The sequence below is a fragment of the Ostrea edulis genome, chromosome 7 (assembly GCF_947568905.1).
Source record: "Ostrea edulis chromosome 7, xbOstEdul1.1, whole genome shotgun sequence".
NCBI classification, from domain to species: Eukaryota; Metazoa; Mollusca; class Bivalvia; order Ostreida; family Ostreidae; genus Ostrea; species Ostrea edulis.
The window spans coordinates 32,313,512-32,328,373 of NC_079170.1; the positions used below are offsets into that span (position 1 = coordinate 32,313,512).

The 14,862-nt window shown below is 34.8% G+C and overlaps 1 protein-coding gene across 1 annotated transcript in view; it reads right to left on the bottom strand.

Annotated features, from left to right (window-relative positions):
- Positions 1–13,032, bottom strand: part of LOC125656879 (uncharacterized) — a 29,279-nt gene extending 16,247 nt beyond the window's left edge. Inside the window, exons 1-7 of the mRNA XM_056144014.1 lie at positions 10,878–13,032; positions 10,354–10,533; positions 7,789–7,893; positions 7,634–7,700; positions 7,309–7,541; positions 642–662; positions 5–64 (exon numbers count right to left, since the gene is read on the bottom strand). Coding sequence (XP_055999989.1) covers positions 5–64; positions 642–662; positions 7,309–7,541; positions 7,634–7,700; positions 7,789–7,893; positions 10,354–10,531 — 664 coding nt within the window. The 5' untranslated portion in view covers positions 10,532–10,533; positions 10,878–13,032. The remainder of the gene's footprint in view (positions 1–4; positions 65–641; positions 663–7,308; positions 7,542–7,633; positions 7,701–7,788; positions 7,894–10,353; positions 10,534–10,877) is intronic.
- Between the last annotated feature and the right edge of the window lie 1,830 nt (positions 13,033–14,862).

Below are 14,862 nucleotides of genomic sequence, written 5' to 3' on the forward strand. Positions count from 1 at the left end.
TTACCAGCAGGAGGGTTACTATTTTCTTCATATCCAGCTCTCCGTTCGTCGATTGATGTAAGTGCTAAAACAAACAAAGACAGCTCACTTATTCACTAATTCTATTCACACACAATTAAAACAGAACGAATCTTATATTAATATATATGACATAGAAAACGACAAAAAATGATATTGACGTTGTGTGTAAATAGTGAAAACAGGAAATCGTTCTTCTACATCTATGCGTCTACATTTGTACATAGACTGACTATATCCAATGTCAATCATTACTCGTGATATAAAAAACCAATACATTGGCTGTAGTTCATGTTGATTTGCAATAGAGATCATTATGCTACACTTTCCTGTTATGTTTGAAATGTGTTGGATTTCCTATTTTGTCCACTGGTTATGATTCTGTATTGCGTGTATCGTAGAAGAGGGGCACAACATTCTGCACTGATCTCATTACAAACCAGTGATGTTTGTTTTTATGCAGAGATAACGACTCATACTACGTTTTCACCACAGATCAAATACATTTTGCTCCATCCTATGATGCAACCCGTCTATTAGAAAACTACAGGTAAGATATAACTCTATTGATCTTTTGTTCCACACAAACCTTTCAAATAATATCTGAATAGGATACTACTTACGTTGGGATTCTTCGTCGTTTCCTAAAAAATAATGAAAAACATATTAGATAATTATCAGGTTTAGTGGTCTCATCCGAAGGACCGCCTCTTACGTCAAGCAAGGAATACTGACGACCTGTTGTAACCCGGAAATAGTGAAAAAAACGCCCAGCAAGTTCAAACTTACATAGTTATTTTGGATTTCAAACATTTCGGTTGAGCATCACTGAAGAGACATTATTTGTCGAAATGCGCATCTGGTGCATCAAAATTGGTACCGTATAAGTTTTACATAGAATTACATTTTTGAAAATATTACTGTTTAAATCTGTATATATTTTTAAATATCTTATATTACTTCTCCTATAAATGAACAAGTGAACATATCGCAGTGATAAATCTCACCATCTCTTTAATAAATACATCAAGAGATAGCTAAATAATAATCCCTTGAAATAGCAGAGATGGAATCAAATAGCAGGCATATTTCTGCCCTTGTATGCAAGGTATTTTTATATAATTTATATCTGCATGCAATATAACTATGTTGACATGCAAGAAAAATAATGTTCAAGAGGACTGTCTTTAAATGTTTTCTGTAACAAAATATTAAATCATTTTGAAATATTGTAATTTCAATCAAACATTTTTAAGTGGCTTTTAAAGATCTTATTGATTGTTTAAGGCTACAGATCAAATATATTTTAGAAATGTTCTTAAATCAACTTACCCAGAAACCACATAAAAGACGCAAACAACATATATTTTAAGATAAGAAAATTGATTTAAGCAATATACAGTCAACAACAAACTTTTGTGTAAAAACAAACACATATATATGTAGTGCATTTATTAATGAAAATCTATTTAAAAATCAATCGAACTGTAAATATCAATGACTTCTTATCTTTTTTAACAAGTTTGTTTTAGTCATTGTTAGAATAATGATATTTGTACGAATTTCGTATCATGTAATAAAAATGTGTATTCAAGAACCGTTCATTTCCTTTGGGTCTGCACCAATGTTGATGTATCGTCACGCATACACATTGTTTGCAATTTATAGATGACGCAGGATTGGTGAACGACATGCACCTCAGATTCTTTCGCATTTAATAAAAACATAGCGGTTGATCAAGACGGAAGGAGAATTGATGTCCGATCATAGAAATTCCTTGTGTATGCGATATTACCTACACTAGGGTGTTCTAGGGCGTTTTATAATAGTACAAGTATGCTTTACACATGAAGTACACTGTATGTCGTATGAGTTAATCATGCAAGGGATTTGGTGAACCAAGTTTACGTAGCTTTATACATTTATTCGGTAAACTTTTTGACTGATATTTAACATTTCAAGAACAAATATGTGAACAAAATATTGAAATATCACCATATCGCATATGTAGATATTGTTTACTTGTTTACATATTATAGTTATGTCCCTTTGTTCAATGTGTACACGATTTAACACATGACCATAATTGGCACGTGATTTTATGATATTCTTATTAGCTAGTCACATGTATACATGTTTCGTTTTCCTTTCAATCACTGTAAAATATGAGTATTTGATATATCGTTTTATGCAAAAAAAAAAAAAATTCCTGATTTATACAAGCAATGTACACAAATGGTAATTTAGTAAAAGAAAAAAATATAAGAAATGAACAGCACTTTTGAGCTGTTCATGGTCAATATGATTAACAGAATTTGCCTCAAATCCAAATCCGTTCAAATTGACCATGCACAGCTCAAAAGTGCAGTTCATTTCTTAGATGATATTCTTCTTGGCTAGTCACACATACATGCTACCTTTATTTTCCCTTCAATCCCTGTACAATATGAGTATTTGATAGGCGGTATTTGATTGGTGGTATTTGATTGGTGGTACATGTATTTGATTGGTGGTATTAGATAGGTGGTATTTGATAGGCGGTATTTGATTGGTGGTATTTGATTGGTGGTATTTGACACCGCCATCAGTTTTTTCCTACGTTTGTAGTGTAAAGTTCTTCCAATCTATTAAGTCATAACTAGTTTGTACATTTCTATGTTGTAAAATACTCTTTTATGATAATACAATTTCTGCTGTGTGTTCATATGTTTATACAATTTCGAATTATATTGTTGTATGTAGTTTTAGGTACATTTTAGTAGTTATGTGATCTTTTATACATGACTGGTTGTTGATCAAAGTCTACTTCATCTGTAAATTATATTTTCAACATCATTGTAATATTTTGTTGTGTTTAGCTGAGAAGGAGACATAAATTATGATATAACACACAATTTCCTCTCAAGTTACGTGTAAATCGATTAATTGACCGTGAATACTTCATCTAGTCCGTATGCTTTTCAATGTCTTTAACTTTGCTCATCAAGTGTTATAAAATTCTACTATGAAAAGTGATGACAACGAACAGTGATCAATTTCATGCAAGGCGAAGATAACGAACAGTGATCAATCTCATAACTCCTATAAGCAATACAAAATAGATAGTTGGGCAAACACGGACCCCTGGACACACCAGAGGCGGGATCAGGTGCCTAGGAGGAGTAAACATCCCCTGTTGACCGGTCACACCCGCTGTGAGCCCCATATCCTGATCAGGTAAACGGAGTTATCCGCAGTCAAAATCAGTGTGCCAAGAACGGCTTAACAATCGGTATGAAACACGTCAGACAGCATTTGACCCAATGCGAGGTTGTATTGACGAACTAGATCGTTATAACGACAATAGAATTTCCGAAATGCTGACTTCAATCGAGACTGTTGAAATCCCTGTACCATCAACTTGTTTGTCAGTAGCTGATCTCGATTTAAAAACTGACTATACCCAGAACAAGCTCTTGCATATCGAATCAGTTGAGATATATAAACACCATATGCAGGTGATAATGGAATATTGCTACATAAATGTGGGAAGTTGACGATGGAGAAGCTGAAAGCATTCCGTTTGTCATACAGTTGAGTTGTTAGTTTGCCGTTAATGTCTACTTTCAATAAAATATCTAAGTATGAAGCAGAAGTGGACGACTCTGTGGTGTCCTTTATTTCGAGCTCACAGGGATATATCAAATCGACATATGAATGAAAGCTATCATTGTTAATAGACAAAACGTCATCGATATATCTAAAAGTCGAATTGAAGGTCACAGCGAGAGATTTTTTCTTCTCACGTAGAAGTTTTTGAATAAATTCTGCTTCATATGAATATAAAAACTGGTCAGCTAACAAAGGAGCACAATTCGTGCCCATGGGAATTCCAACAGACTGTTGGAAGACCTGATCACCAAAGACCACGAAGATATTGTCAATGAGGAACTCTAGCATATTTTTTATTTCAACTTCAGAGTACTTGTGCGTGGAATCAGAGTGGTGTTTAACAAAGTAAGTTTTTGAAAACTGATCACTAGATATGAATATTTCCGTTTTTGTTGAAGAAGCAACTGTCTATGATGTCAAAAAGTCTAGTCTTTAATTTATCGTGAGGAATGGTCGTGTATAGTGTTGAAAAGTCATAGGTTTTAATGCTATTGATTTGGGAAAAATTCTGTGATTTCAAGTTTACTAAAAGTTCTTTAGAATTTTTTAGAATCCACATTTGTTTGTTTATAATTAAAAAGTTTGGATGCAATAGTAGAAGTATAGCTGTAGGAAATACAGGGTGTAAACATGAACTTGAAATAAGTTGGAATACACGACTGAACCCTTTTATGACGAAGAATGTTGCTTATGTTGACCGCATATATTCCTTTGTAAATTTGAGCTTAAGGAACTGACGGCATGATTTGGAAGGAATATCATTCATGGTCCGTGCTGCTTTATAGAGCCTGTGGTAGGCAACATCCATAATCATAGAGTTAAGTCTATATTCAAGTGTTGAAAAATCCAAGTATAGACTAGCCATAGCTTCTTCAAATAACGTATGTAAAACCCTCAATGGAATAGAGTAAAGTTTTATACGAATATGATGTGGACCCAATTGTCTGTTGACGTGAGGCAAAAGTGAATCAAATGTGACATCATTTATACTTGGTCTTTTATATGAACGATGTCCGTGACAGCTTTTTCGTCTTTGGGTATTGGGAAAGAGTCCCATCACATTAACGTTATTTCCTTGTGGACTAGTCAAATTTCCCACATCATATACATTATCATTGCATCCATATGGAAATGCAGTGCCTAGGGTCCTGATCCAGTGATCTTCTCGTTGTCTACGAAAAGGGGTGCTTAATGTAGGATTGTTTGTGTGATGGTAACTTTTTTTTCTAAAATCCTTACCCTCATGAACAAGATGGAGTGGTCCGGTGCATTAAAATGCTTGTAAAGAAGTTGGTTACCACCATTATTAATTTGAAAGCTGTGCCCCGATATTCTTTTATTAAGTGAACCCTTGGTTTCTCCCACATAAATTAAGCCACACAGGTTACACTCAATAGCGTAGACAACGTTAGAAGATTTACAAGTCAGATTATCAAACGTTTTGGTACAGAAACTACGTCCAGTTAAATTACTACTAAATGAATTTTTAGTGATCAGTATATCACAAGTTTTGCAATTTTTTGCATAACATTTTGAGATTGAACACATAAGGTCTGAAAAGGAATTATCAAATATATATCTCTTAAAGGAACATAACAGTCTTTAATTTGGGTATAAGAATTTTGGTTTCTGTACCAAAGCTGACAATCTGACGATTGTACATACGACAAATCTTTGATATCTCGAAGGATAATTCGAGGGACACCAACCGATCTGTAGGAGCCTGTTTCCCTTATAGACTCCACAGAGTGACACCTTTTTATACTGGACGACGTGTCAACCAGTATTGTTTCGTTATTGTGTATATTCATGAAGGAACATATATCGAGCGACAAGTATCCTCGGGGACAGACTGTCCACCAGCAGAGATACAAACTCGATGGTTAAATGCAAGGTGAAGATAACGAACAGTGATCATTAACTCCCATAAACAATACAAAATAGAGAGTTGGGCAAACATGGATCCCTGGATATACCAGTGGTGGGATCAAGTGTTAAGGGAAGTAAGCATCCCCTGTCGACCGGTCACACCCATCGTGAGCCCTATATCTTGATAAGGTAAACGGAGTTATCCGTAGCCAAAATCAGTGTACTAAAAACGGCCTAACCTTCGACACTATTTGATATCAGTATGTTTACATCATGACCGCCGCAGTGGTATATAAGTACATGTATAGATGTCGCCCCGCATGCGGGAAGTCGGGACTCGAATCCCGCTCGCCACAGACTTCGGTCGTTTAAACGGGTAGTGACAGTTCATCGCCAAAATGCTCGGCATCAAGTGTGAATGTCAAGGGTCCTCGGAGATATCTTTCAAGACGGATGGCCCAAGTCACAGTGGGTGTGGTACGCTAAAGAACCCTGATTGCTTAATGGCTGTGAGCGCTGAGCATAGGCCTAAATTTGAAGCCCTTTATCGGTCTTGGTGACGTCTTCATATCAGTGAAAATTTTCGAGAGGGAATTTAAACAAGATACAATTAATCAATTTACATCACGAATCTTTGTATGTTTCATTTCTTATGTTGATGAAAAAATAAACCTTAACAGATCATCATCAGTTGGACTGTTTTAAAACAAGTGACCAGGACCGCCACATTACCAGTGTACTAAAAGGAGGAAATAAAAATCAGGCATTTTTCATACCGATTATTTCGCCAATCTTGGCACACTGATTTTGACTACGGATTACTCCCGTTTACCTGATCAAAATATAGGGCTTACGTCAGGTGTGACCGGTCGAGAGGAGATGCTTACTCCTCTGGGCACCAGCTCCCACCTTAGGTATATCAAGGGATCAGTGTTTACCCAACTCTCTACTTTCTATTCCTTATAGAACTGATGAAATTGACCACTGTTCTTTATCTTTACCTTTTCACACCTTTCACACACAGACAAACATATACACACGCACGCACGTGTGCAAGTATACATGCGTACGTGTGTGTGCGTATGTGTACAGCTAATAAGAAGTTCCAGCACTTATGTTCATGCTAAATCTTAGGAGTAATGAGTATGTATATAATGACGCAAGAGTATGAAATAATTATAAAATCAATTTTTGAATGACTGATCTTAAGACCTGTATATCTATGAGTCACCTGACGTTTTGTGATTACAAATTAATTGAATGTCTTTGGAAGGTTTGATGATTATATTATCAAAACTATACCATAATTTCATTTATTATCTAACTATTGGTCATCAAATCATTGACTGAAGTTAAATTCCATTTTATTATGACTGTGATGACCTACACCTTGTTTTTAAGCGTTCTAACAACTTAACATTGCAGTTTTGCCATTAACTCATTTAGCTGTTTTAGTGAAATCCACTTTTAATTCGTTTCAGTTTTTAACATGATTATTTCCATACACTATGGCGATAGTCGTTACTTTTAGTAGTGATAGTAGTATTAGTATTATCATTGGTAGTAGTAGTAGTAGTAGTATTAATAATAATAATAGTAGTAATAGTAGTAGTAGTAGTAGTAGTAGTAGTAGTAGAAGTAGTAGTAGTAGTAGTAGTAGTAGTAGTAGTAGTAGAAGTAGTAGTAGTAGTAGTAGTTATTGTTGTTGTTGTTGTTATTAATAAATATAGCATTAGTAATTGAGTTATACAATTCGAAAGTTTGTGTTACCTTTCTCAGTTTGTTGATTTCTCCTTCTCCACCTTCTGTAGACAACGCACACTAAAATCAGCAGGGCTGTGATAACAAACACTTCGGCTAACACAGCTCCCACAACTGCCCCTACATCAGGTACATCTTCTCTGGATGTGGTTGTGTTGTAGAGAGTATTCACAGTTGTGTTAGAGAAGCCCGAGTAGGTGGATGCAGTGTCCATTATGTCGTTGGTAGTGAATGTTGTGGTCCTATCATCATAAACATGAAGATTAGAAAACAAGTTAACATGTACATGTATTACAAAATGAAAAGAATACATCGCTATCAGCTGCTGACTTACAGATTTGGGCATGATGGATCAGCAAGAAAACACTGGCTCTCTGTGTTGATATTCAGACAGGCGGGATCTACACACACAGAACATGTTAAACTCATATCGAAATATATTTTATTCAACCATCACTGTTAAGGTTATAATGATAAACAATTTCTTACATTTGTATATATCATTGGCAAGGTACGGCTTACTCGGACAACCATTGATGAAGTGTTGACATTTGCTGTAGTACAACTGGCCCCATTCTGTCTCCAAACAATAACCTTTACAAGAAAATAAAGATAACGAGCAGTGACCAATCTCATCAGTAATATAAAGAATACAAAATTGAGATGAGGGAAACCCCGGACCCCTGGACATGCCTAGCCTCAAGACCATAGCCTGAGAATAGACTTAAGTCTAAATTTCAAATCTAGGGAGAGGGCTAAAATACAATACGTACAAAAACACCAGAGATATGGGTGCGGACAGACAGACCAAGCAAAACCTGTGTACTCCTATATAAGAGGGTGTACAATGAAATAACTTTTGTGTAATCTATCCCAAAAAGGTCAATAAGGTATTAGCGGGCGACAATTTAGGACGGGTGATGATTTGGGGTGTACAATAGTACATCCCAAAATCGTCGCCCCTAATGATAGTGCAATCTTGTCCGAAATCGACACTGGGGCGACGATTTGGGATGCGGCCACGATTTGGGGCGTAACAGATTGTCCTGCTGCCCAATCCTATTTATTTTTTAATAAAATATTGTTTTAAAAAAATTCAAATGCAGGTAACTTTTGAAGTAATTTTTATAAACACATACAATTTTCAGTATATATTTGCAGTTGAATATTTTATAAACCCGAAGTTGTTTTAAACATCTGTGCAAGAATAATAAGTAATCAACATTTTGACTTAAGTATATTCTAATGTATGGTCTGTGGGCCAGAAGTGGGAGCAGGTGCTTAGGAGGAGTAAGCATCCTTTTTTGATGGGTCGCGCCCGCCAAGAGTCCCATATTTTTATCTGTATCTTAATATTTGGAAATTTTATTAATCATAGTTGAAGATAACGAACAAATAATCCCCAAAAACAATACAAAAACAAAAACAAGGCAAACACGGATCATGGACATAACAGAGTTCGGATCGGGTTTCTAAGAGGAGTAAGCGTCCCATGTTGACCGCCCCCCCCCCCCCCCCCCCCCCCCCCCCGCCGAGCCCTACATGTATATATTAAACTGGTAAAGGAAGAAAGTCGTAGCCAAAATTAGTGTGTAAAGAACGATATAACAATAGGATGCATTTTTCAGAGTGCAGCGCGAGTTATTTTCCCCTGAATATAGGGAGGTACAACATGTAGTGGTACTCAATTTATTGTGTCATAATAATGAATACGCAGAGGATTTGCTATTTCTCAATGTAATCAATTGTCAATAAAGTTTGTAAACATTAATTGTAATTGCTGACAAATAATAGGTCTGTACAAAAACCTCAGTCATTGATGACGTTTATGTGTCCCGTGTTTGATTTTTCGTAGTCCTCGGCCTCTTTAATTCAGTTTAGGGATGTTTATAGCATGTCAGCAATTCATCATTATTACGTTCTTTTAATATTTTCGACGACCAAAAACACAATGAATATGCTGGAAATTACATTTGCATCCAACACATGTATTAATTAACTTGTACTCATTTCATACCGCGGAAAAAATGTACACCAGGTGTCAATGAACGGAATGTGCATCTAATCCGTATCTCACATGTAATTTTTCTGTTGAAAGACATTGTATGTCTTTTAACATAAGTGTGCGATTCAATCTTTTGAAAATTAACGTTGTGTACTTTTTCTGTTATCATTATATGCTAAGTTGATTATTTTAACAAGCATTTCGAAATGTCTATTATTTATCTATTTAGTTTTACAGATTATTCATGAAATATATTGCAGTGATTGTTTCATAAATTGGACAGAATTAACCATCAAATACTGGATCGGTCTATATACCCCCTCCCATTCCTTTCAATGTGACGAAATCATAATGTATAATCTAAATAGTGTTCTTCGTAAAATCGAAGAAACACCTTTTTTTATTATTTAAGAGGTATGACACAACCTGTTAAAATTCAGCCAATAATAAAGATTTTTATACCGTAAGCTTTACAATGCAATTAGCATGAAACACATCAGACATCATTTGACCCAATAACATGTTGTATTTGCAAATGAAATCATTATAACCACTATATTAATCTAATTTATTGAATTAGAGTTACCTAGCAAATATCTAAAACCGTTGTTTTCATGTGACATTTGTATCATGATATCTATATTTTAATCTGTTATACCTTGAATGACTTTTTGCACATCCGTCGGTGATGTACCTCATTTCTCTGAATGTTGAATATTATTATACAACTTGGGGATGACCCACAGTTGTAAATGTTCATTAATCGCTGTTAGTGGAGTGTTATCAATGTAACTACTGACGACTTCACTATCTCATACATTGGTATTGATTTTAAATAAAACATGACTCAGAAGATAAAGAAAAGCAAACAACAAAGATAAATGAAATGCGTAAGAAAACTGAAGGAGGGGTCGCTGGACAAGTGTTATGGAAGGAATAAGGGTTCCTGAGTACTAAGGAAAAAATGAACTCATTCGAAAACGGATGGGGATGTTGCGGGAGGTACATAAAATTGACAACAGTTTAAAATGTAATATCTAATATCTCACCGTCTACTATAAACGGAATGCCTCCTTTATAACAGAATTCCACAAGTCCAGTCTTCTTGGAGTTAGGAAGACATTCATACTGGTCATTTCCAAACCCGTCTTTACTACAGTTTAGTCTCGCTGATGCCGCGAGGACTTCTGTAAGGTTTGTTGGGCACGATTCGACAATGCCACTCATAACTGAAACGAAAATTAAATATATTGGTTACATATATTCATATTCCTATTTCCGCAGGAACGATTTTTCATTTTATTAGCTTTTCTTGGAAACCATCAATATGTTTTCTCCTATTTGGTGTATACTATAGGAAATGGAGAGAGAGAGAGAGAGAGAGAGAGAGAGAGAGAGAGAGAGAGAGAGAGAGAGACGGACAGACAGAGAGGAGATTCGGAGACCCATAGGTCACTTACAGTTCTATGTTCAAAACGAAAGTGGATGTCTTATTTGAATAACTTTTTGTTGAATTCTACATTTGTAGAGGTTTATATTTTGAGATACCAAATTCAATATATATTTCCCTTACCTGTAAATGTTCATGAAATGACAGCATTTTAACAAATGAATGTAAATTGATCTTTGGGCGTCCTCGTTTTCAAACCGTACATGTCGATAACACGGGCAAAGTAAACATTATTAATGCGCTGCTTTATCAGATATTTCATTCAGGTAATAGTGCAGATTGCCAGGCCCTGGCTATGGGTGTTACTAAAATACAGAACGGAGAAAGAAACGGAAAATAGTGTACGCAATAATGTTTTGAGAAGGTCAACATTTTGGAAAATGAAAAAGCTTATTATGAACAAGGGAAGCAGATATTACAGAGAGAACGGGAAATAAATAATCCATAGAATCCATCGTTTCATATACTCCATACTAATGCATATCTATTTCAAAACCATTGACTTACCATGAAAAATATTAAGCAATCGCCTGTGGAAACCATCGTTTTTTTCCATTTTCCAGCTTTGCCATTTCCTGCCCCATACCCCCCCCCCCCGGGTGTAACAGTATGTTGTTTCACAAATAAAGAAAAAAAGAATAACATACGGGGAAAAAAGAACAATAATCTTTGCCCTTTCTAATTTTATATCCAATTAAATTATATCCCCCCTCAAAAAAAAAAAAAAAAAAAAAAAAAAAAAAAAAACACCAAAAAACCCAACATTGTAAAAGATACGATAATTTTATTTCAACAATTTTTCGCAAACAAAGACGTTTTAAATCGACCTTGCTTTTATTTCAACTCGATATTTTTAAGATAATATAATTTGAATTCAGTTCTACACCTATAAAATACACATTTACATGTATGTATCATATCAAATTTGAAAGCGAACGAATGCAGTGTGTATAAAAGGTTTACCTCATTTGGGATGGATTTCTGCGGAAGTCCGTACTTGCGGATTAGTGTTGAACTGGAAGAGATACTGAAAGAAATATTGAAACAGAACCAATGAAAACTGAGGTATACTATCTAAAGTAAAGAATTAATAGATTTACTTCATCATACATGTATATGAAACATCTAAAAGGCTAACAGAGAACTTAATGGGATTAAAAGGTCATCTCATTATTAATCTAACTAATAAAATACAAATATTTAGTTTAGAATAAAATGCCAGAAGTCCTCCCTATTTAGGAGTGGAGTGCTGCGGTCAATAACCAACACTTTATGAAAATGATAAATCAAACACAAGATGTTTAACTTGTTGACTTAATAAGCTCTTGAATTATTATAATTATTGTTTTAAACATAATACACTCCCTGTTGTAGGTACACACATACACGGTATTATGTGTAAAAACATGTACAAGAGATGTTTCCCACCAAGGTGTATGGCGTGTAAAACTTTTCTATATTCGATACTATTATGATGTATGTTCAATATATTGTGATGTATGTTCAAGATCTTGTAATGTATGTTCAATATCTTATGATGTATGTTCAATATCTTATGATGTATGTTCAATATCTTGTGAAGTATATTACATATCTTGTGATGTATGTTAAATATCTTGTGATGTATGTTCAATAATCTTGTGATGTATGTTTAATATCTTGTGATGTATATTCTATATCTTGTGATGTATGTTAAATATCTTGTGATGTATATTCTATAATCTTGTGATGCATGTTCGACAATCTTGTGATGTAGGTGCAATAACTGCATTGTGGGTAATATGACACAACAGCGTTTTGTTACAGTAAGGACAATTTTCATCGGTTGGAAATAGCGAAAGTATGCGGCGATGCAAGAATAACGTAATTCTTCTTTAAAGTTAATGATATTAAATTGAAACTGAATGAAGCAGGAAACCCTTCGCTAAAATTGTACATTTCATTATCCTAGAGTATGGTTATCAATTGTCATAGTGATTTTAAAAATGCCTTTATCATTTGACGGATTTATTTAATTATTCCGATATTATATAAAATGAAACAGATACATATGAAACTTTGACAACAGCTCAAAGTATGCATATGGAGAGAAACAGTAGGGCATAAACCAAACTTTTTAATTTAACACCACCCTCTCTCCGAGTTCTGACTCTAGGATCACAGGCCCCTGAAATATGAATACTACCCCCTCCCTTTTATAATCTTTTTTTTTTTTTTTTGCTGCGATGATTTCTCTGAAATGTGTATACCGGTAGAAGGCCAATTTGTATAGCTTACAAAAAAAGGGTGAAACGATTACATAAATCGAAAGAAGGATGAGATTAACATGGAATCAACACATTTTGGATAAATCATTACTGCAAAAATAACAGGGGGGGGGGGGGGGGGGGTAAACAGTATCCATACTTCAGGTGCTTTTGTCTTTGACAAGTCCTAAGAAGTCATACGGTGTTATGTTTAACATACTAGTGTATCATATTGCGTATCACCGGATACTTTCGTTGTTTCCAACCAATGAAAATCGTCCTTACTTTAATAGTACGCTGTTGCATCATATTACCCATAATGTAACTATTGCACATACATCACAAGATTATCGAACATACATCACAAGATTATCGAATATACATCACAATATATTGAACATACATCACAAGATATTGAATATTCATCACAAGATTATCGAATATACATCACAAGATATTGAACATACATCACAAGATACTGAACATACATCACAATATATTGAACATCACAATATATTGAACATACATCACAATATATTGAACATCCATAGAGGGGCTTTAAACCACATGTGTTCTTTCTATTCTCTACCCATAGTTGTCACTGCTAACCATAGGCGCTTGAGTCAAGGATACTGCACTATAACTTACATGTGTATATGTACACAATTGAGGAAATTCGAAACTCGAATGAATATTTCTCTCTGATCTATGTGTTGTCTTTAACATTTTTTTTCATGTTCACAAAGCTTAAATACACGTGTCATTATCACATAACACTAATTTATCCACGTTTTAAAAAATGTCTTATCCCACTGATTCAGAATATATAACAAGGCTTGCAACCCAATCTATCCATTTCCGTACCCCATGAGACACTGTGTAGAAACGGACTAGGGTAAAGTACGTTACCCTAGTCCAAAATGGCGACACGCAGCCAAATACGCTTCCACCACAGGGGCTCCTCGCGAAATGTTTGTCTTATTAAAATTTGACATCGTCTGTTCTATATTTACACAAGGGAGGAATCCAGAATCCTAAAAATCGCTACCTCAAAGGATTCGACCCACAAACCATGAGATATGGCCTAGTCTTAAACATGATTGATTTTTATATGAAATATTACCCAGGATCTGTGCTATTTGTTATCGTTTATCTTTTCTTTTTATATCCCATAGTATTAAAATACCATGTCTTCAAAATTAGGGTGTTTTATTCTCACTATCTTCAATGTAACGTCAAAGTTATGCAACTGCTTATCAGTATATATGTGATATACATATATACAGCGTCTCACATATATAAAGTAATTAAACAGCACATTATGTATATAATAATTGAAGATTATCTCTAATAACTTTTTAAAATAAATTAATATCTGCTACCGTTTCGAATTACGCTTTAAAATTACCCGACAAGTAGGGAAACAAATTAAAAGGATACCGCGCTATGAAGCGCTTCCTGCTTGCCCGAATTTTTTTCCACAGGTAACATGTGAACGCAGCTGATTGGGGAGTGGATAAAAAGATGTTTCAAGATTTGGCATTTTTTTCAATTGGACCTACCCATGAGGCTCTGAGGGAGCTATGACAAAAAAATTTACAATTTACATTCCACTTATCTTAAAGAAGCTTTACAACAAACATGGAAACAATTGGCCTTCCATTTTTCAAGAAATTAAAATGTCAAATTGGTAATGGACGACGCTTGACGGTGGAGGAAGAATGATAACCTAGGTCACCTAAATGATTCAGGTAACATAACAAATATCAAAGTGTGAGGAAGGGGCTCAATGGGTAAATTAAAGAATTAGTTCGAGCAATTTATAAAAATATTCATAACATGAAAAGTACCCCCTCCCAGCA